Source organism: Theropithecus gelada, chromosome 19 (genome assembly GCF_003255815.1).
Source record: "Theropithecus gelada isolate Dixy chromosome 19, Tgel_1.0, whole genome shotgun sequence".
NCBI lineage: Eukaryota > Metazoa > Chordata > Mammalia > Primates > Cercopithecidae > Theropithecus > Theropithecus gelada.
In genome coordinates this window covers 47199545-47223328 of record NC_037687.1, presented here as the reverse complement: position 1 = coordinate 47223328, position 23784 = coordinate 47199545, and the positions used below count along the sequence as shown (strand labels likewise).

Below are 23784 nucleotides of genomic sequence, written 5' to 3'. Positions count from 1 at the left end.
CTCACATTTTCAGGGTTCACAGGCTTTTATCAATTTTGTTTCAGAGTCAAACCATGGACTGAATTCCTTCCCAAAGTTAGTCGGGCTTCCGCCCAGGCATAAACAAGGACAGCTTAAATTAGAAGCAAGATGGAGTTGGTTAGGTCTGATTTCTTTCACCATCACAATTTCCTCAGTTACAATTTTGCAAAGGTGGTTTCCAACGGACTCAGCTGCACGCGGCCCCTCTATCCCTCCCAGGAACAGGCGAGTGTCCTTGGGGCCTGGGGGTTCCTGCCAGCGGCAAATGAGCGAATCACGCTACCCCAAGCCGGGCCTCCTGGGGCCTCGGCCCATCAGTCCTCCCGGCCACCGCGTGGCGCTGTGCAGGGCGTTGTTGGGCGGTTGGGTGGACCACGTGGTCTACGACGCCTTAAGGCCTGCTCGGCGTGCGCGGGCATCCGGTCGGTGCGGGAGGCCCGAGGCCAGGCAGGCAGGGAGCCCCGAGCGAGGAGCTGTGTCACTGCCAGGACGGAGCGCGTCGCCTCGGGCCGACCCCGGGGTCCGCGAGGGCTCCTGGGGACAAGGAGTGTGGGGCACCTGCCACGGGGGGCCGAGGCGCTAAACGTGGAGGGAAGGAAAGCACTCGCGGCGGGGGCCTGGCGGGGGCGGACGCGGCCAGCCTCGCCCGTGACGGCAGGGGACTTCCAGGGCGAGGGGGCCCATCTGCCCTCTGGCGCCAGGAGGATGCTCCAGCTCCTGGTGCTGAAGGTGAGCGCTGCGAAGCCAGCTCCACACAGTCTCCCACACCCTGCAGAGCCTCACACCCCCCACCCCGGCACAGCCTCCCATCGCCACACAGCCCCCCACACCCACCCCAGCCCCGCACAGCCTCCCACCCCCACCCTACACAGCCCCCACCCCAGCCCCCAACCCGAGTCCCACACAGCCCCCCACACCCACTCCCCCCATCCCAGCGCTACACATGTCCCCTTCCCACCCCAGCCCTACACAGCCTCCACATCCCCCCACGCCCACTCCCCCAGCCCACACATCCTCCCATGCCCACTCCCCGCCCCGCCCACACATCCCTCCATGCCCACTCCCCGCCCCGCCCACATATCCTCCCACACCCACTCCCACCCAGCTCCACCCCCATACTCACACTTATGCCCCCACCCATCCCACTCCCACACACTTCATCCCACTCCCACACACCCCAACCCCCTATATTCCATCTGGCCATGCCATGCCCCCACTGCCTTCCCACCCCATCCCACTCCCACCCCCACACACCCCCAACTCCTACCCTAGCCCCAGCTCCCACCCTTTTCCTTATCCCTGCCCGCCCCACAGTCACACCCTCACCCCTGTCCCCACCCCGTCCTCATTCCCACCCCCCCCACTTAAACCTCCACCCCGACATTTCATCCCCCCCACACACCCCACCACCACCCCATCTCCACTCCCACCTGCACCCCAGCAGCAGCCCACCCCACCCCCACTCCACCCCCACCCCACATCACACCCCGCCTTCCCCCACCCGAGCCCTCCCCGCGCCCCCACTAGGGGGCACCCCGGGCTGGGAGCTGGGGTAGAAGATGGCGTGACCCGGGATGCACTTGGAGGAGCGTGGGATTGGCTGCCCCTTCGAATGCTTAGTCACAGGGGCCACGCGACACTGGCGTCCCCAGGGACCCGCTCTCCGTACTCCACGGGGCCCTCAGGCTCGGCGCTTGGACAGGGTCGGGTAGCCCGGGCAGCCCCACGCCATGGGTCCCGGCTTCCCTCGTGCCCCGGGTCTCTGTCGCCCTCTCTGCTCTCCGCGCGGGCTCTGTGTGGGCGATGTACTAGTCCCCGGGGAAGGGACGCCCGCCTGGACCCTTGCTTTTCCGCCTTGAAGTCCAGTGAGGGCTCACTGGTAAAGGGGAAGGCGTTGCTGGAGGAAGGAGCTGACAGGCCAGAGCAGAGGAGTGGGTGTGGGTTATTGGAGAAAGGAAATCTCAATCACTTTGAAAATCACACTTCAGTGGGCCCAGGAGCGGTACGTAGCAAATTGTGAGATTATTATATTATATTATATTATTTATTTATTTTTTGAGACAGTTTCGCTTTTGTTGCCCAGGCTGGAGTGCAATGGTGTGACCTCAGCTCACTGCAGTCTCCGCTTCCCGGGTTCCCTACCTCAGCTTCCCAAGTAGCTGGGATTACAGGCGCCCGCCACCGCAGCTGGCTAATTTTTGTATTTTTAGTGGAGACAGGGTTTCACCACGTTGGCCAGGCTGTTCTCGAACTCCTGACCTCAGGTGATCCACCTGTCTCAGCCTCCCAAAGTGCTGGGATTACAGGCATGAGCCACCGCGCCTGGCCTATTTTATTTTTTATAGAGACAAGGTTTGTTGCCTAGGCTGGTCTGGAACGCCTGGCCTCAAGCAATCATCCCACCTCAGCCTCCCAAAGCCCTGGGATTACCCCCTGGCCCAGTGGTGCGGTTTTTTTGTTTTTTGTTTTTTTTTTTTTTTGAGACGGAGTCTTGTTTAGTCGCCCAAGCTGGAGTGCAGTGGCATGATCTGGGCTCACTGCAAGCTCCACCTCCCGGATTCACACCATTCTCCTGCCTCAGCCTCCCAAGTAGCTGAGACTACAGGCGCCCACCACGCCCGGCTATTTATTTTTTGTATTTTTAGTAGAGACGGGGTTTCACCTTGTTAGCCAGCATGGTCTCGATCTCCTGACCTCATGATCCATCCACTTTGGCCTCCGAAAGTGCTGGGATTACAGGCGTGAGCTACCGCGCCCGGCCGGTGCGATTTTTAAAACCAGCACTCTCCTTCTCTTACTTGATGTCTTGTGTAATCTCTCTGAACAAAGATTCACAAACGTTTGAGGAAACTGATTCTTACAGAGAATTTGCCCCGAGACTTTAAGGGGTTCAGATCCACTTGGCAAGCTCCTCTCCCCCGGTCAGATGTTGTCTATCAGTCCTAAGAATGCTAGTCCGATTTCTCCTTTAGAAGAGACAGGGCTCTTCCAGGGCTGCACATCCTGACACGTGCACAACCATCCAGGCAGAATTTTGACGGCAGGAGCTGGACTTCCTGCTTTCTGTTAGGGAACCCCTTTCCTCTCAGTTGGGCCCAGGAACCCTTTTATTTACCTGCTCAACTCTGATCTGCCCCCACTTATGGCCCTCACCCAGCTCACCCCCTGAGCAAATTCTGTCCTGAATAGGAGTGTCTCCCCAAGTGCGGTGCAGGTACCACCTGTCCTGCAGATGAAGTTAGCTTTTACAAGGATGAAATATTTTTCCCCCCATGTATCCATCAACAGATGATTGGGTAAACGGAAGGTGGTTTGTACATATACAATGGAATATTATTTAGCCTTAAATATCTGAGAAATCTTTGCCTGACTCACAGTCACAAGGATTTTTTCCCCCACGTATCCTTTTATTATTATTTTTTAATTTTTTTTTTTTTTGAGATGGAGTCTCGCTCTGTTGCCCAGGCTGGAGTGCAGTGGAGCAATCTCGGCTCACTGCAACCTCTGCCTCCCAAGTTCAAGCGATTCTCCTGCTTCAGCCTCCTGAGTAACTGGGATTACAGGTGCGTGCCACCGCAGCCAGCTAATTTTTTATATTTTTGGTAGAGACGGGGGTTTCACCATCTTGGCCAGGCTGGTATCCAATTCCTGACCTCAAGTGATCTGCCTTCCTCGGCCTCCCAAACTGCTGGGATTACAGGCATGAACTGCTGCACCTGGCCCCCCATGTATCCTTTCAGAAGTTTTATAATTTTATATTTTACCTTTAGAAATATGATCTGAGTTAATTTTTGTATATGGTGCGAGGAATGAAGTTTCATTTCTTTGCACTTGATTATCTAACTGTTCCAGCATCATTTATTGAAATGACTATCCTTCCTCCTTTGTGTCTTGTCAGAAATCAATTGACTATATGTGTGATTATATTCCTGCTATATTGATTTATGTACAATACCACACTGTCTTATTACTGTAGCTTTATAGGTAACTCTTGAAGTCAGGTGATATGAGTCTTCCAACTATATTCTTTTTCAGAATTGTTCTAGTTGCTTGGCTTTTCTAATATGCATTTTGTAATTGCTTGTTGAGTCTACCAAAAAAAAAAAAAAACCCTGCTGGAATGGAGTTGTGTTTATAGATGGGTTCAGAGAAAATACATTAATCCATGAACACAGTATATCTATACCTATTTAGGTCTTCTTTCATTTCTTTCCATCAATATTTTATAACTTTCAGCATAGGAATTTTGCACATATTTTTAAGATTTAAACCTTTAAGTAATTACTGAGTTTTGTTTTTCAGTAAAAGACACAGGGTCTTGCTGTGTTGGCCAGGCTGGAGCGCAGTTCTGTAATCACAACTTACTGCAACCTCAAACTTCTGGGCTCAAGGGATCCTCCTGCCCCAGCCTCCTGAGTAGCTGGGACTAAAAACATTTGCCCCCACTCCTAGCTAATTAAAAAAATTTTTCTTTTAGAGACAGGGTCTCACTGTGTTGCCCAGGCTGGTCTCTCAAACTCCTGGGCTCAAACAGTCCTCCCACCTCAGCCTCCCAAAGTACTGGGATTACAGGAGTGAGTCACCACTCCCAGCCTTTTTGTAATTTTCAATTTCCAATTTCCATTTCTGGAATACGATTAAATTATTGTTTTTTAATTTAATTTTAAGTTCCAGGATACAAGTGCAGGACGTTTGTTACATAGATAGACGTGTGCCATGGTGGTTTGCTGCAACTATCAACCCATCATCTAGTTATTAAGCCCCATGTGTATTAGTTATTTATCCTGATACTCTCCCTCCCCTCTGCCCCACAGGACCCCAGTGTGTGATTACCCTCCCTGTGTCTGTGTGTTCTCATTGTTCAGCTCCTGTTTATAAGTGAGAACATACGGTGTTTGGTTTTCTGTTCCAGTGTTAGTTTGCTGAGGATAATGCCTTCCAGCTTCATCCATGTCCCTGCAAAGGACATTATCTTGTTCCTTTTAATGGTTACATAGTATTCCATGATGTATTTGTACCACATTTTCTTTATCCAGTCTATCACTGATGGGCATTCGGGTTGATTCCAAGTCTTTGCTATTGTGACTAGTGCTACAATGAACATACGCATGCATGTCTTTATAACAGAATGATTGATATTCCTTTGGGTATATACCCAGTAATGGAATTGCTGGGTCAAATGGTTTCTCTAGTTCTAGATCTTTGAGGAATCGCCACACTGCCTTCCACAATGGTTGAATTAATTTACACTCTCACCAACAGTGTAAAAGCATTCCCATTTCTCCACAGCCTCGCCAGCCATCTGTTGTTTCTTAACTTTTTAATAATATGCCATTCTGACTGGCGTGACATGGTATCTCATTGTGGTTTTGATTTGCATTTCTCTAATGATCAGTGATGTTGAGCTTTTTAAAATATGTTTGTTGGCCACATAAATATCTTCTTTTGAGAAGTGTCTGTTCACCTGCTTTGCCCACTTTTTCATGGGGTTGTTTTTTTCTTGTAAATTTGTTTCAGTTCTTTATAGATTCTGGATATTAGACCTTTGTCAGATAGAAAGACTGCAAAAATTTTCTCCCATTCTGTAGGTTTTCTGTTAACTCTGATGATAGTTTCTTTTGCTGTGCAGAAGCTCTTTAGTTTAATTCAATCCCATTTGTCAATTTTTGCTTTTGTTGCAATTGCTTTTGATGTTTTTGTCATGAAATCTTTGCCACTGACTATGTATTGAATGATATTGCCTAGATTTTCTTTTTCTTTCTTTTTTTTTTTTCTGATGAAGTCTCGCTCTGTTGCCCAGGCTGGAGTGCAGTGGCACAATCTCGGCTCACTGCAAGCTCCGCCTCCTGGATTCACACCATTCTCCTACCCCAGCCTCCCAAGTAGCTGGGACTGCAGGCACTCACCACCACGCCCGCACCACCACGCCCGGCTAATTTTTTTGTATTTTTAGCAGAAACAGGGTTTCACTGTGTTAGCCAGTATGGTCTCGATCTCCTGACCTCGTGATCTGCCTGCCTCGGCCTCCCAAAGTGCTGGGATTACAGGTGTAAGCCACCGCGCCCGGCTGGTATTGCCTAGATTTTCTTCTAGGGTTTTTTATAGTTTTAGGTTTTACATTTAATTCTTTACTCTATCTTACAAAAATTAAGTTAATTTTTGTATAAGGTATAAGGAAGGGGTCCAGTTTCAATTTTCTGCATATGGCTAGCCAGTTTTCCCAGCACCATTTATTAAATAGGGCATCCTTTCCCCATTGCCTGTTTTTGTCAGGTTTGTCAAAAATCAGATGGTTGTAGATGTGTGGTCTTATTTCTGAGATCTCTATTCTGTTCCATTGGTCTGTGTGTCTGTTTTTGTACCAGTACAACGCTGTTTTGGTTACTGTAGCCTTATAGTTGGAAGTTGGGTGGCATGATGCCTCTAACTTTATTATTTTTGCTTAGGATTGTTTTGGCTATAGGGGCTCTTTTTTGGTTCCCTATCAATTTTAAAGTAGTTTTTTCTGTTTCTGTGAAGAATGTCAATGGTAGTTTAATGGGAATAGCATTGAATCTATAAATTACTTTGGACAGTGTGGCCATTTTCACGATATTCTTCCTATCCATGAGCATGGAATGTTTTTCCATTTGTTTGTGTCCTCTTTTATTTCCTTTGTTAGTTGTATTCTTAGGTATTCTCTTTGTAGCGACAATTGAATTATTTTAATAATCTTGTGCCTTATAGCCTTGTAAAGTCAATTATTAGTTCTGGCATATATATTTTTTATTGTAGTAAAATACATGTAACATAAAATTTGCCATCTTAATCATTTTTAAGTGTACAGTTCATGGTATTAAATACATACCTAATGTTGTACAACCATCACCAATGTCCATCTCCAGAAGTCTTTTTCGTCTTGTAAAACTGAAACTCTGCTTTCTCTGTGAATTTGACTACTCTGAGTGCCTCATATAAGTGAAATCATACAGTTTATCCTTTTGTGACTGGCTTATTTCACTCAGCATAATGTCCTCAGGGTTCATTATGTTGTACCATGTGTCAGAATTTTTTTTCTTTTGAAGCCCAATGCAGTGATGTGAACGTGAGGACCCAACTACTTGGGAGGCTGAGGCGGGAGGATTCCTTGAGGTGAGGATTGCTTGAGGTGAGGTGGGCGATGTAGCAAGACCCTGTGTCTTAAAAATAAATAAATAATTAAATGTCTTTTTTTAAAAAAGAATTTCTTTCCTTTTTCAGACTGAATAATAGTCCATTCTACACCACATTTTGCTTATCCATTTATCTGTTGAGGGACATTGGGTTGCTTCTACATTTTAGCTATTGTGAACAGGGTGCTGCTATGAACACAGGTGTGTAAGTATCTCTTCAAGATCTTTCAATTCTCGTGGATCTACACCCAATAGTGGAATTGCTGCATTGTATGGTAATTATAGTTTTAATTTTTTGAGGAGCCACGCTACCATTTCCCACAGCAGCTATGTCATTTTACATTCCTACCAACAGTGCACAATGATTGCAGTGTCTCCACAGCCTTGCCAATACATTATTTTCTGTTTTAACACACCTTGCTGCACACTGAATTTTCAGGGTTTTTTTGACGGTAGTTATCCTCATGAGTGTCAGGTAGTATCTCACTATGGTTATGATTTATGTTTCTCTAATGATTAGTGATGTTGAGTGCCTTTTCATGTACTTATTGGCCATTTGTATATCTTCTTTGGAGAAATGTCTATTCAAATCCTTTGCCCATTTTTTAATTGGTTGTTTGGGTTTTTGTATTGTTTTAGGAGTTCTCTGTTTATTCTGGATATTAATCCCTTATGAGATGTAAGCCTTGCAACTATTTTCCCCCATTCCATAAGTTGACTTTCTACTGTGGTGATAGTGACTTTTGATGCACACAATTTTTAAATTTCAATGAAGCCCAGTTTGTCTATTTTTTCTTTTGTTGCCTATGCCTTTGGTGTCATATCCAAGAAATTGTCAAATCCAACGTCACAAAGCATTTGTTCTGTGTTTTCTTTTGTAGTTTTAGGCCTTCCATTTAGGTTTTGGATCCATTTTGAGTATAGTGTCACATAAAGGTCCAAATTCATTGTTATTTTTTTTTCTTTTTGAGACAGAGTCTCACTGTGTTACCCAGGCCGGAGTGCAGTGGTGCAATTTCAGCTCACTGCAACCTCCACCTCTCAGGTTCAAGTGATTCTCTTCGTGTAGCCTCCTGAGTAGCTGGGATTACAGGCATGTACCATCACACCCGCCTAATTTTGTATTTTTAGTAGAGATGGGGTTTTACCATGTTGGCCAGGCTTGTCTGGAACTCATGACCTTTGGTGATCTGCCTGCCTTGGCCTTTCAAAGTACCGGGATTACAGGTGTGAGCCACTTTGCCTGGCCTCTTAAGTTCATTCTTTTGCATGTGAATATCCAGCTTTCCCAACACTCACTTATTACAAAACCTTTGCCTGAATGGTTTTGGTACCCTTGTCAAAAATCATTTGAATAGATACACAAGGGGGTATTCTGGACTCTCTATTCTACTCTGTTGGTCTATATGTCTTTAGTTCAGTACCACACTGTTTTGATTACTGTAGCTTTGTAGTGAAGTTTTGGTAAAGTTTTGAGATCAAGTGTGAGTCCTCTAGTTTTGTTCTTTTTTGATATTGTTTTGGCTGTTTGGGGTCCCTTGGGATTTCACATGAATTTTAGAATGTGCTTTTCTATTTCTGAAAAAAATATCATTGTGGATTTTGGTAGGGATTGAATTGAATGTGTAGATGGCTTTGAGCAGGATTGACATCTTAATGATATTAAGTCTTCCAGTCAATGAATGTGGGATGTCTTTCCATTTATTTATGTCTTCTTTAATTTCTTTCAGCAGTGTTTTATAGTTTTCATTGTAGTTATAATTTTTTAATAGACTCCTTAAGGTTCTCTGTATAGACAATCATGTTCTTTATGAATAAAGACAATTTTTTTTTTTTTTTTGAGACGGAGTCTCACTCTGTCACCCAGGCTGGAGTGCAGTGGCCGGATCTCAGCTCACTGCAGGCTCCACCTCCCAGGTTTATGCCATTCTCCTGCCTCAGCCTCCCAAGTAGCTGGGACTACAGGCGCCCGCCACCTCGCCTGGCTAGTTTTTTGTATTTTTTAGTAGAGACGGGGTTTCACCGTGTTAGCCGGGATGGTCTCAATTTCCTGACCTTGTGATCCGCCCATCTCGGCCTCCCAAAGTGCTGGGATTACAGGCTTGAGCCACTGCGCCCGGCCGAATAAAGACAATTTTATTTATTCCTTTCTAATCTTCCTGACAGTCTTTTTCCTGTCTTATTGTACTAACTGGGACCTTTAGTACAATGTTAGCAAGTATACCGCTTGGGAAATTTTTCTTTTCCATTTTTTTTTTTTTTTTTTTGAGACAGAGTCTTGCTCTGTTGCCCAGCCTGGAGTGCAGTGGCACAATCTCAGCTCACTGCAAGCTCCGCCTCCGGGTTCACACCATTCTTCTGCCTCAGCCTCCTGAGTAGCTGGGACTACAGGTGCCCGCCATCACGCCCAGCTAATTTTTTGTATTTTTAGTAGAGACGGAGTTTCACCGTTTTAGCCACGATGGTCTCGATCGCCTGACCTTGTGATCCGCCAGCCTCAGCCTCCCAGAGTGCTGGGATTACAGGTGTGAGCCACAGCGCCTGGCTAAAACTATTTCTTTCAGCCTTCTCACCATTGGTCTTCTCTGGATTCCTTGGGGTCTCATCTCTGCCAAGAATGTGACGGGTGTTCTTATGCAGACTTTAGGGCTCCCCTTCTTTGCCTCTCCATTTAGGAATTTTACCCTTTAATTCTCAAGCTGCTATGGCAGCCCCAAACTCTGTTCTCTGATTTCCTCAAGCCACAAACATTATGACTTTCTCCTTGAATTGCAGCTGCTTAACACCACGTGGACTGGGGAATGGGCTGAGGGGAAAAGCCATGTAAAAGTGGATCTCACCCAGGGAAGTTTCCTTCTTTCAAGGGTTGACTCTCCTCCAGGTTCTGCTTGCTTTTGGTAGCTTGTCACTGCCTTCAAATCATTATTTTGTATTTTTTCCAGGATTTATTATTGTTACTCACAGGTGATATAGAAACTATTCTGTTGTTACTGGAACCAGAATAACTACTGTTCTTTTTTCTGGTTATTTGTCATAAAAATGTTCAAACCTTCAGAAAAGTAGACATAATACTAATGTGAATACCTGTATTCTTGCCACCTTAGATTTAGGATCCCAAATCTCAAGATGTCATTTTTCTAGGCAGAGTTAGGTAATACTTCTGAAAAATCATGAGTTCTTGGCTGGGCACAGTGGCTCACGCCTGTAATCCCAGCACTTTGGGAGGCTGAGATGGGTGAATCACCTGAGGTCAGGAGTTCGAGATCAGCCTGGCCAACATGATGAAATCCTGTCTCTACTAAAAATACAAAATTAACTGAGCATGGTGGCGCATGCCTTTAATCCCAGCTACTGAGGAGACTTAGGCAGGAGAATTGCTTGAATCCAGGAGATAGAGGTTGCAGTGAGCTGAGATTGCGCCACTGCACTCCAACCTGGGTGACACAGCAAAACCTTTTGGTATTTTCAATTCAAATTTAGCTTTTCACTTTATATTTATGTCTTTAACAATGAAAATCTTGGCTTCTAATAACAATAGTACACAACAAAATGCATTCCAGGAAGTCTGACTTCCTTCCGTGTCCCTTCTCCATTTCTCCCCTCCCCTTAGGTAATGATTTGCATTTATTTCGGTTTATCTGCATTATTTCTTTTTTTATTATGAGCAGAATGTACTTATATTCACAGTGCTTTCTCTTTCTTACAAAAGAATAATACAAATCAGGAACAGTTGCTCCTGCCTGTAATCCCAGCACTTAGGGAGGCCCAGGTGGGAAAATTGTTTGAGCCCTGGAGTTTGAGACTAGCCTGGGCAAAATAGTGAGGCACCATCTCTGGGTTTCTTTTTTTTAACAAACAAAAGTACTAGAAACATTGCTCTGAACCGTGTGTTTGTGTATTATTATGGATTTTTCAGAATATAGGAGATTGAGGACATCTGCTTGTTTTTTGAGTCACAACACATAATTCAGAATTACATCCTATTGGTTACGTGTTTTAGAATTTTATCTTTGGTCTAACCATTTAAGCAAAGGCATTGTCAAGAATTTGTTAGGTCACTTAAATTAGAAACAGTAATCATGGCTCTAAAGTTTACTATTTTGTGGTACTACTTTTAAATCATATATCATTCTGTTTGTCCTTTAAAAATTTTACAGATTGAAGATCCAGGTTGCTTCTGGGTTATTATAAAAGGGTGTAGTCCCTTTTTAGATCATGATGTCGACTATCAAAAATTAAATAGTGCCATGAATGACTTCTACAACAGCATGTGTCAAGATATAAAAATAAAACCATTAACATTGGAAGAAGGACAGGTATGTATCTAAATGTTATTTAATCACTGTGTCTTGAAACACCACTCACAATATAAACTGTTTTGGCAGTGATGATGATTCAAGCTTTTAGAGTATTTTAATTTCTTACACTCAGTGGCTTGTGTTAGGTTATTTTTGAGATGGAGTCTCGCTCTGTCATGCAGGCTGAAGTATAATGGCACCATCTGGGCTCACCGCAACCTCCGTGTCTCGGATTCAAGCAGTTCTCCTGCCTCAGCCTCCTGAGTAGCTGGAATTACAGGCATGGGCCACCACACCCAGCTAATTCTGGTAGTTTTAGTAGAGACGGGGTTTCACCATGTTGGCCAGGATGGTCTGGAACTCCTGACCTCAGGCCTCCCGAAGTGCTGGGATTACAGGCGTGAGCCACTGCGCCCGGCCAGTGTAAGGTTCTTTAGGTTGCACAGGATTCAGGCTAGTCATGGAAGTGGGTGGCCGCCACATAAGGTCCATGTGGGGCAAGAGGAGACAGAATGTCATCTACACCCAGGCATGAGGGCCATCCCTCTGGGGCTGGGAACCAGGGGATTATTTGAGATCCCACAGAGGTATAGGGACCTCAGCAAAGAGGGAGTGGGTCTTCAGTGTAGGGCCAACGCCTCCCTTTTGGTTGCTCATGACTTTGGCCAACTCATATGTCTTCATTTTCCTTACTCCACGCCGTGGCCCCTCCTTGCCTTCTTGCAGCCTCAGCTCCCACTGCCCCTTGTCATGGTCTCCGCAGCTCAGCTACTTTTCAGAAGAGAGTGATTTTTTTGTAATGGTATAATAGGAAAAGATTTATAACCTCTTCGTGAGAAAAAGCAGAAATAATTTGAATCCCCTTCCCCCAGTCATCATTAATAACATAATTTATTTTAGTATATGTGCTGCTGAAGCAAGTGTAACAACATAATTATTTGTTTCCATGCCATTGACTAATTGAAGAAGTTAAACTAGGTCTGTTGTTTTTAAAAATATTCCACGTTTTGGGCTGGACGTGGTGGCTCACTCCTGCAGTCCCAGCACTTTGGCAGGCCAAGGCAAGAAGATTGCTTGAGCCTAGGAGTTTTGTGAACAGCCTGGGCAACATAGTAAGACCCTATCTCTACAAAACATAAAAAGATTAGCGGGCATGGTGGCACGCGCCTGTGGCCCCAGCTACTCTGGAGGCTAAGGCAAGAAGATCACTTCATGGAGCAAGACTATAGGCACCATTTTTCCCACAGCAGGTCCTTGCTTCATGTCTCTGTGTCACATCTTGGTAATTCTCCCAACGTTTCGAACTTTTTCATTATTCTATCTGTTATGGTGATCTGTGGCCAGTGATCTTTGAGGTTAGTATTTTAATTGTTTGGGGGTGCCACCAATTACATCCATGTAAGATGGTGAATTTTATCAATAAATGTATGTTCTGACTGCTCCACCATCTCTCCCCCTCTGCCCAGGCCTTCCTGTTCACTGACACACAATTGAAATTAGGCCAATTAATAACCCTACAATGGCCCCTAAGTGTTCAGGTGAAAGGATGAATTACATTAAATTAAAAGCCAGAAATGATTGAACTTAAAGGAAGACATTTTGAAAGCTGAGATAGGCTGAAAGCTAGGTCTCTTGCACCAAACAGTTAGCAAAGTTGTGAATGCAAAGGGAAAGTTCTTGAAGGAAATTAAAAGTGCCACTCTGGAGAACACACAAATGAAAAAAAAAAAAAGAAACAGCCTTATTGGTAATATGGAGAATGTTTTATTGGTCAGGATAGAAGCTCAAACCAGTTACTACATTCCCTTCAGCCAAAGCCTGATCCAGGGCAAGGCCCTAACTCTCTTCAATTTTATAAAGGCTGAGTGAGGTTAGGAAGCTGCAGGGAAAAAATATGAAGCTAGCAGAGGTTGGTTCGTGAGGTTTAAGGAAAGAGGCCATCTCCACAACCTAAAGTGCAAGGTGAAGCGCAAGGGCTGATGGAGAGGCTGCAGCAGTTTCTCCAGATGTAGCTAAGATCATTGATGAAAGTGGACACACTAAATAACAGGTTTTCAATGTATACAAGACAGCCTTCTATTGGAGAAGATGTCTTCTCAGACTTCCAGAGCTAAATAGGAGAAGTAAGCCAGGTGCGGTGGCTCACACCTGTCATCCCAGCACTCTGGGAGGCCGAGGTGGGTGGATCACCTAAGGTCAGGAGTTTGAGACCAGCCTGGTCAACATGGTGAAACCCCATCTCTACTAAAAATGCAAAAATTAGCCAGGTGTGGTGGCGGGTGCCTGTAATCCCACCTACTGGGGAGGCTGAGGCAGAAGAATTGCTTGAACCCGGGAGGTGGAGGTTGCAGTGAGCTGAGATGGTGCCACTGCACACTAGCCTGGGTGACAGAGAGAGACTCCATCTTAAAAAATAAATAGGGGAAGTCGGTGTCTTTAAAGGACTAAAACTTTAAAGGTCAGAGTGGCTTTCTTATTAAGGGCTAATGCAGCTGGTGACTTTTAAGTTGAAGCCAGTGCTCATTTACCATTCCAAAAGTCCTGTGACCCTTAAAGATTATGCTGGCTCTACTCTATCTGCTCTACAAATGGAACAAGAAAGCCTGAATGACAGCATATCTGTTCACGCATGGCTTACTGAATATGTTAAGCTTACTGTTGAGGTCTATGCTCAGAAAGAAAGATTCCTTTCAAAATATTACTGCTGAGCTGGGTGCGGTGGCATATGTCCACAGTCACAGCTACTTGGGAGCCAGAGGCGGGAAGACCACTTGGGCCCAGGAGTTCGAGTCCAGCCTAGGCAATGTAGTGATGAGACCTTGTCTCTAAAACAAAAACAACAAACAATTAATGCTCATTGACAGTGCACCTGGTCACTGAAGAGCTCTCATGGAGATGTATGAGATGAATGTGGCTTTCATGCCTCGTTTTCAAGGTTGACTGGCTGTGTGAATTATTAACTATTCATGGTGTTTCTACAGGATGCTTTGATTTCAGCATTAAATAGAAATACCCTTCATCCTTTGTCAGGATTTCTGTTGAATTATTCAAGTTTTGAGTTATGTGAGGTTCTCTAGAACCTATCCTTTGCAGTATGGCTGTACTGTGTTTTCCAATTACATTCCTGAGGACAGCAATCTCTGTCAGTCCCCTTCTTTTCTGTTTGAGCACAGCTCTCCCTGCTGGACTGCTTTATAAACCTGTGGCTAGCATACGGTTTGTTAGTTGAGTTGGCTGTGGCCTGGCAGTCCTGTGGTACAATCAGGGTGCCAAGGGTTGTCACCTCTGCAGGGTGGTTCTCCTTAAAAGGGGCTGCAGGCATTTACAGATGCTTCTTAACTTACGATGAGGTTATGTCCTGATATTGTAAGTAAAAAATGCACTTAATACACCTAACCTGCTGACCAGCCTAGCTTACCCTAGCCTACTTAAATGTGCTCAGAACACTTACATTAGCTTACAGTTGGGCAAGATCACTTAATACAAAGCCTATTTCATAGTAAAGTTTAAATATCTATGTATTTTATTGAATACTGCACACTATGTAAAAATTGCAATAGTTTCACACCATCATAATGTTGAAAATTGTAAGTTAAACCATCATAAGTCAGGGACTCTGTACTTATTCAGCCATCAGACAGGTAGTTTATTGATTGATTGATTGTTTGAGACAGACTCTCATTCTGTTGCCCAGGCTGGAGTACAGTGGCACGATCCTTGGCTCACTGCAACCTCTGCCTCCCTGGCTCAAGCGATCCTCCTGCCTCAGCCTCCTGAGTAGCTGAGACTACAGGCACATGCCACCATCCCTGGCTGATTTTTGTATTTTTAGTAGAGACGGGGTTTTTCCATGTTGGTCAGGCTGGTCTCGAACTCCTGAGCTCAGGTGATCCACTCACCTCGGCCTCCCAAAGTGCTGGGACCACAGGCGTGAGCCACCACGCCTGGCCCAGTTAGTTTATTTTTAAAACATTTTATTACTGTTATTTTTTGAGACGGACTGTGCCACCCAGGCTGGAGTGCAGTGGGACGATCATAGCCCACTGCAGCCTCCAGCTCCTGGGTTCAAGCGATCCTCCTGCCTCAGCCTCCCAAGTAGCTGAGACTACAGGCACGCACCACCATGCCTGGTTCAAGTAATATTTGAAGACTTAGTATATGCCAGGCACTGTGCTAGGTGCTGGGCATTTGGCGGTAAACAAAACAGGCAAAAATCCATGTCATCAAGGAGCCAGCGTCCAGTTATGACAGATAGTAAACAAATGTCAGAGGCCAATAAGAGTCATAGGGAGGCTGGGCGTGGTGGCTTACGCCTGTAATCCCAGCAGTTTGGGAGGCCGAGGTGGGTGGATCACCTGAGGTCAGAAGTTCGAGATCATCCTGACCAATATGATGAAACCCTGTCTCTACTAAAAAAAAAATACAAAAATTTTCTGGTCCTGGTGACACGCACCTGTAATCCCAGCTACTTGGGAGGCTGAGACAGGAGAATCGCTTGAACCTGGGAGGCGGAGGTTGCAGTGAGCCAAGATTGCACCATTGCACTCCAGCCTGGGCAACAAGAGCAAAACAACATCTCAAAAAAAAAAAAAAAAAAAGAGTCATGGGTAAGGGAGTGGAAGGATGAGTCTGGTGGCAGCTTCCTGTTGGGCAGACACATTATTGACAATCATTCCTAAGCATTATTTCCTGATTTAAGAAGGTAAAGGAATGCATTTTTCTTATTTTACTTTCTAAAAATTGTCCTCAGTTAAGGAGTGAAAACGATTGTAGTAAGAAAAACAGTGACCTAGTACCCAGGCGGCCTGTGTTCCTGAGGTTTTCTTATGGGCAGAGGAACTCAGCTTGGATAGGCCTGGCCTCCTGGCATCTCTTTCCTCTGCTGTAAGGGAGAATGTTGACTGGGATGGTTTTAAGAGTACCTTTTAGCGCTCTTGTTCTTTGACGAGATGTTAACATTGATCTGAAAAAACCTTTCTGTTGGCTGGGCGCGGTGGCTCACGCCTGTAATCCCAGCACTTTGGGAGGCTGAGGCGGGCGGATCACGAGGTCAGGAGTTTGAGACCAGCCTATCCAACATGGTGAAACCTTGTCTCTACTAAAATACAAAAATTAGCCAGGCATGGTGGTGGGCGCCTGTAATCCCAGCTACTTGGGAGGCTGAGGCAAGAGAATTGCTTGAACCTGGGAGGTGGAGGTTGCAGTGAGCTGAGATTGTGCCACTGCACTCCAGCCTGGGTGACAGAGTGATACTCTGTCTCAAAAAAATAAATAAATAAAAATAACTCTGTTTATTTTGCAGGTGTGTGTGGTCTATTGTGAGGAACTAAAGTGCTGGTGCAGGGCCATTGTCAAATCAATTATGTCTTCTGCAGACCAGTACCTGGCAGAATGTTTCCTTGTGGACTTTGCCAAGAACATTCCAGTCAAATCCAAAAAGTATGTATACCTTACACTCTTTTCAGAGACAAATATCAGTTTCAAAGGAGAATGTCCATTTTAAAGTATGGGGCTAGAGGTCACTACCATTGAGAAAAGACAAAACTGGAGTTCTTTAACTTCAAGAACGGGAGCTTTGTGGGTTTCAGGTCTGCACCTACTGACTGGCAAAGCAGGTGGGCAGGATGAAGGCTCAGGTGGCTCTGGCCCTCTGCCACTGTCTGTCCTGGCAGGGCAGGCAGGTTCAGGTGATGTTCTCTGCATCTCCTGGCTGCTCTCTGCATCTCCTGGGTGCTCTCTGCATCTCCTGGGTGCTCTCTGCATCTCCTGGCTGCTCTCTGCATCTCCTGGCTGCTCTCTGCATTTCCTGGGGTTCTCCCTGCATCTCCTGCGGGTTCTTTCTGCATCTCCTGGCTGCTCTCTGCATTTCCTGGGGTTCTCTCTGCATCTCCTGGGTACCCTCTGCATCTCCTGGGTGCTCTCTGCATCTTCTGGCTGCTCTCTGCGTCTCCTGGCTGCTCTCTGCATCTCCTGGCTGCTCTCTGCATCTCCTGGGTACTCTCTGCGTCTCCTGGGTGCTCTCTGCGTCTCCTGGGTGCTCTCTGCATCTCCTGGGTGCTCTCTGCACCTCCTGGGATTCTCTCTGCACCTCCTGGGTTCTCTCTGCACCTCTTGGGTACTCTCTGCACCCCCTGGGATACTGTCTGCATCTCCTGGGTGCTCTCTGCATCTCTTGGCTGCTCTCTGCATTTCCTGGGTGCTGCTTGCTGGCTGCTCTCCTGCCTGTATTCAGTTTCCTTATGCCCTTTAGGGAGGCTTGGCTGCAAGAAAGACATTTCCAGGAGGTAGAGAGAAATGCCTCTCTCCATAGAAGAGGTGTTGCTGGCATAGTCTCAGGGTTGCAGAGAGCAGAGCTTGTACTCACGTAGGTGTTCCTGGTTGTCCTGCTTAAGAGAGGGAGGGTGTGACCATCAGTGGGGTTGGGAAATGGCTCAGAATGAGCTGGTGCCTAGATGGCGCTGTGCAGCCTTCACTGCTTCTGGGACCACACTTCATAGTTCATTAGAAAACACCAGCAACAAGTCAGTCTTGGTGTTTTCTGATGATTTTTCCATAGTTTCCCATCCCAGAGTAAGAGGATGTCAGTTTAATAAATATGAGAATTCTGATTTCACTGAGAAAGAGCAATACCAAATAGACTTGATTGCGATAAGAGGTGTCTGTTTTTTTTGTTTTGTTTTTTTGAGACAGAGTTTCACTCTGTCCCCCAGGCTGGAGTGCATTGGTGTGATCTCGGCTCACTGCAATCTGCCTCCCAGTTCAAGTGATTCTCCTGCCTCAGTCTCCCAAGTAGCTGGGACTACAGACGCGTGCCACCACGTCCAGCTAATTTTTGTATTTTTAGTAGAGACGGGGTTTCGCCATGTTGGCCAGGCTGGTCTTGAACTCCTAACCTCAGGTTATCCACCTGCCTCATCCTCCCAAAATGCTGGGATTACAGGCGTAAGCCACTGTGCCCAGCCAGGAGGTGTCTATTGAATAGAAGAATTTCATGGCAAACATGCTTGTCAGACATTGGGAATTTACAGTACTTAATGTAAGAGTAGGTACCATTCGAGCTTATGATCCTGCATCTCATACGACCATAATCACTGCAAAAACAATTATTGTGTGTAACTGTTTGGGGAGCTTTTCTTTTTGCATTTGGTGTTTTACATTTAGTTTGTTTTGGGTGAGAAAATCGTATGGTTGAATAGAGCTTGAGGAGACTTCAGGGGGCCATGGATGCAGCTACCTTTCCCTAACCTGTCTGAGACACAAGATGGCCAGGCTGCCCAGACAGGACATAATAGGAACCCTGGAAAGAAGGCCAGTTCATGTGGAAATAGTATGTTGAAGTGGTTTTTTGGCCAGGAGTGGTGGCTCATACCTGTAATCCCAGCACTTTGGAAGGCCAAGGCAGGAGGATCACTTGAGGCCAGGAGTTCAAGACCAGCCTGGGCAGCATAGTGAGACCCGGACTCCACAAAGAAAAAAAATGTAAAAATAAAATGCTCTGTCGTTTGCTGAAGAAAAATGTAAATTAAATTGCTGAACTTACTATTTAAAAATCTCAGTCCTGCAGCTCTTTAGTGCAAAGTTGGCAAATACTAATTATTAAAACGTCTGTTCATTTACAGAAACTTTTAAGGTAATTTTGGTCATATATTGAGATTGATATTTAGAAAATCTTGAATAGAATTTGCTTTACAGGTATGTTCATTAGTATCCAGTATTTGTCCACCTAAGGAGCCTTATTAGACCTTGTTTGTTTGAGACAGAGTTTCACTTTTGTTGCCTAAGCTGGAGTGCAATGGCACGATCTCAGCTCACTGCAAACTCTGCCTCCCAGGTTCAAGTGATTCTCCTGCCCCAGCCTCTTGAGTAGCTGGGATTATAGGAGCACACCACCATGCCCACCTAATTTTTTGTAGTTTTAGTAGAGACGGGGTTTCACCATGTTGGCCAGGCTGATCTTGAACTCCTGGCCTCAGGTGATCTGCCCAACTCAGCCTGCCAAAGGGCTGGGATTACAGGCATGAGCCACCGTGCCTGGCCAGGAGCTTTCTTAAGACATTTTTTTCCTAAACTCTTACTCCTAGATCATGAAATGTCAGTTTCACTGATATACTATCTATGTACCATATCCATGCTTTATGTATCAAAAGAGTATGATTTTTTTCCAATCTCCCAAGAAACAGTTTTTCCCTCTCGACCAAATGTCTCCAAGCACTGTTGGTGGCTATATTAGAAACAGAAAGAATTGTTGTTTGTGTGTTTTGCTTTACATTAAGTATATTAATAAAATAGGTGCACTGTAATGGAATATGTTGTATGTAATTTTCTATGTAATGGAGCTGTTTCTGTTTCACTTTTTAGCATCCGAGTTGTAGTAGAATCATTTATGCAGCTTCCCTATAGAGCAAAAAAATTCAGCCTGTACTGCACAAAGCCTGTCACATTACACATTGACTTCTGCCGAGACAGTACTGACATTGTGTAAGTACAGCTTCTTAAGTCCTTCGAATCATTAGTAAAAGCCTTCTATCAAGTGCACGATGTTTCTATGAAGCCAGTTCCTCTGTAGAAGTGCTGAGCAGGAGGTCTCTGTTCTTCAGGAGGGGCTTCTGAGTCAGTGTTTGTCTGACCTGGCTGTGGTTGAGAGGGTTTGGAACAGGGCCTGAGCTCTGTGCTTCTTGCCTTTGTTTCAAACTTATAAAAAGTAATAAATTAACTGTCAAGAAAAATATTCATAAAACATAGGATCATGGAGCATTATACATATGTGTATACACACACATACACACACACACACATACACACACTTTTTGAGACAGGGTCTCAACCTGTTGCCTGGGCTGTAGTGCAGTTGCATGATCATGGCTCATTGCAGCTTCACCCTCCTGGGTTCCAGCAATCCTCCCACCTCAGCCTCCCAAATAGCTGGGACTACAGGCACACACCACCATACCCAGCTAACTCCCCTCTCCTCTTTCCCCCTCCCCTCCCCTCTTCTACCTCCCTCCCTTCTTGCTTTCTTTTTTTGAGATAGGGTCTCACTATCTTGCCCAGGCTGGTTTCAAACTTCTGGGCTTAAGTGATCCTCCCACCTTGGCCTCCCAAAGTGCTGGGATTCCAGGCACGAACCACTGTGCTGGGCCCATGGAGCGTTATAAAAGAGTCCATTGCAGTTTTCTCTAGGCCCACATCCTTCCTCCTGGGAGGCCTCTGTGATCTTTTCCAGCTCTGAACTTGTGGGCCTCTGTCAGTGCTTTTACACACACTTACCCTGTGGAGCTTTTAACAAAAATTAGAACATACTGTCTTATTTGCAGAATTAAGAATGTATGTTGAGGCCAGTTGCAGTGGCTTACACCTGTAATTCCAGCACTTTGGGAGGCCAAGGCATGGGAATCACCTGAGGTCAGGAGTTCAAGACCAGCCTGACCAACATGGCAAAACCCCGTCTCTACTAAAAATACAAAATTAGCCTGGCGTGGTGGTGGGCATCTGTAATCCCAGCTTCTCAGGAGGCTGAGGCAGGAGAATTGCTTGAACCCAGGAGGTGAAGGTTGCAGTGAGCCAAAATCACACCACTGCACTCCAGCCTAGGCAACAGGAGTGAAACTCCATCTCAAAAAAAAAAGTATGTTGAAACTCTTTGTCAACATACATATCTCTTCTTTCTACTTTTAGTCTTTTTCCTGGGTGGATGTGGTTGACATACTTGCTGTATTTAATCATTCCCCTCTGGGTAGCCACTAGGTTGTTTCCAAACCATTTGCACAGTACAGTCCCATAAGAATATGGATGAATCTGGCCAGGACTGGTAGCTCATGCCTGTAATCCCAGCACTTTGGGGAGGCTGAGACGGGCGGATCACTTGAGGTCAGGAGTTCAAGACCAGCCTGGCCAACATGGTGAAACCCATCTCTACTAAAAATACAAAAATTAGCCAGGCGCAGTGGTGCGCGCCTGTAATCCCAGCTGCTCGGGAGACCGAGGCAGGAGAATCGCTTGAACCCAGGGGGCAGAGGTTGCAGTGATTCAAGATCGCACCACTGTACTCCAGCCTGGGCGACAGAGTGAGACTCCGTCTCAAAGAAAAAAGAATACAGATAAATCTGTATAAAATACACAGACCTAGAGGCGTATATATACGTGTGCCTTGCACCCCATCTTTGCTCCCTTTTTCTAGAGTTTGTCTGCATCGCTAGTGTTTGTACAGGCCAGATCCCTGCCCTGGGCACTTCCCTCTCAGGTGCAGGCGCCATGTCTGCTGTCTTGAATGAGCACTACCGAGTAGCCTGACTTCTGCCTCCTGTGGTCTGTAGAGACGTCAGCCCCATCCTTCCACCCGGTGCTCCTCTTCTCCTCCGCTTCCGGGACGACGGCATTATGACAGGAAAAGCCACAGGGAACAGCCCAGTTCCGACTCCACTGGCATGCCACGTTGCACTGTGTACTCTGAACTCAGAAACTGCCTTCATGGGCTGTTTGGTGACCTTCCCATTCTCCACTCACCCCAGCCCCCAGCACCCACAGTTTCCTGGTGGTGGTGAGTGCATCACTCTTGTGGCTGGTGTGGCGTCTACACTGATGTGAGGATAAGCCCCTGCTGAGGCCAGTGCGCCCTACCACGCCGCCCTCCAGCCAGTCCACCCCACTGCTCACAAAAGGCTCTGGGAGTGGGATTTCCTGCACTCAGCAGCCCCTGCCCCCTGTACTGCTGTCTGTCAGAGCGGCCCATTGCCCACCCTCCAGGCATGATTGGGCCCCTGTGTGTGCAGCCCAGCTCCCCTCAGAGGCAGTCGGTCCTCTCTTTCTTGCCCCTCTGCATGGGCCCTTCTGGGAACAAATGGGGGCTTCTGAGCCCTTCCCCACCCACCCTAGGATGCCCTCAGGGAAGGGCCTACTGGGTTTGGTCACCTTCTTTGACATCTGATACCTTTGTGTTTGTGCTTTATCCAGAACACCCTTTTAACATGTGTATTACAGTTTTATAGATTTTGTCAAATTCCCCTTCAAAAAGACTAGCAATTTATACTGACATCATTGGGGTACAGAAAGCATCATTACTCCCACACAATATTGAATATCGTTAGGCTTTGCTCAGTGAAAATGGTATTTTGATTTAATTTGTATTTTTCTGACTTGCAAAGCTGGTTATGTCTTCATGTGATTATTGTGTGTGAGAGAGAGAGGGAGAGAGACTGGCTGATGTGGTTTTACTGTGCGTGTGAGAGAGGGAGAGACTGGCTGATGTGGTTATTGTGTGTGTGTGTGACAGAGGGAGAGACTGGCTGATGTGGTTATTCTGTGTGTGTGACAGAGGGAGAGAGATTGGCTGATGGGGTTATTCTGTGTGTGTGTGTGTGAGAGGGAGAGACTGGCTGATGGGGTTATTCTGTGTGTGTGTGTGAGAGGGAGAGAGACTGGCTGATGTGGTTATTCTGTGTGTGTGAGAGGGAGAGAGACTGGCTGATGGGGTTATTCTGTGTGTGTGTGTGTGAGAGGGAGAGACTGGCTGATGTGGTTATTCTGTGTGTGTGTGACAGAGGGAGAGACTGACTGGCTGATGGGGTTATTCTGTGTGTGTGAGAGGGAGAGAGACTGACTCATGTGGTTATTCTGTGTGAGAGAGGGAGAGACTGGCTGATTTGCCTGTTCATATGTTAGATTGGGTTTTCTCTTGGGTTGTTTGCCTTGTCATTATTACTAATCTACTACATTTTGCTTTTTTAAAAAAGCTAATTATTAGGTAATTCTTTGTGTGTAACAAGGTTTTAGAACACTGCCTTTACTGCCTTTTATAAATCCTTTGTAATTCTCTTGAATTGCTTAATATCTTTCTTATAAGAATAAAAATAACCAACATTTTTGAGTAATGATTATATCCAGGCACTGGGCTAAGTGTTCTATGTACATTATCTCATTTGATCTTTAAAACAGTTCTTGGAGGATGGTGGTGGCATCTCTGGTACATAAAATCAGAAGAAACATAAAACGTCATTCTGACCTTACATTTTATTTTTTTCCTTGCTTCCAAGTTTCTCCTCTTTCCCCACTTTCTACAGCTTTTCCTACAATTTTCTTTGCAAAGCCTAAGAAAGGTGTAGAAAGGACAAGATGATGGGTTAAAATGGGAGCCAGTGAGAGGACGCTAGGGTCAGCAGAGTGAGGAACAGTAGTTTTATAGTAGCCGAGACCCACTGCGTTAGCTCATGCCTGTAATCCCAGCACTTTGGGAGGCCAAGGCAGGAGGATCGCTTGAGCCCAGGAGTTTGAGACCAGGCTGGGCAACATAGCTAGACCCCCTCTCTATAAAAAAAAAT

General features: G+C 45.8%; 1 protein-coding gene across 3 annotated transcripts in view; it reads left to right on the top strand.

The window, feature by feature from the left end:
* Window positions 1–411: 411 nt before the first annotated feature.
* Window positions 412–23784, top strand: part of TDRD12 (tudor domain containing 12) — a 95567-nt gene continuing 72194 nt past the window's right edge. For 2 of the 3 annotated variants that reach the window (XM_025367666.1, XM_025367669.1), the window contains exons 1-4: window positions 412–750; window positions 11330–11488; window positions 16773–16909; window positions 19829–19948. In XM_025367666.1, the coding sequence (XP_025223451.1) occupies window positions 727–750; window positions 11330–11488; window positions 16773–16909; window positions 19829–19948 (440 nt within the window). In that variant the 5' untranslated portion in view covers window positions 412–726. Of the gene's footprint in view, window positions 751–11311; window positions 11489–16772; window positions 16910–19828; window positions 19949–23784 lie in introns of those variants that run through there. The other variant, XM_025367668.1, reaches the window with a different exon arrangement.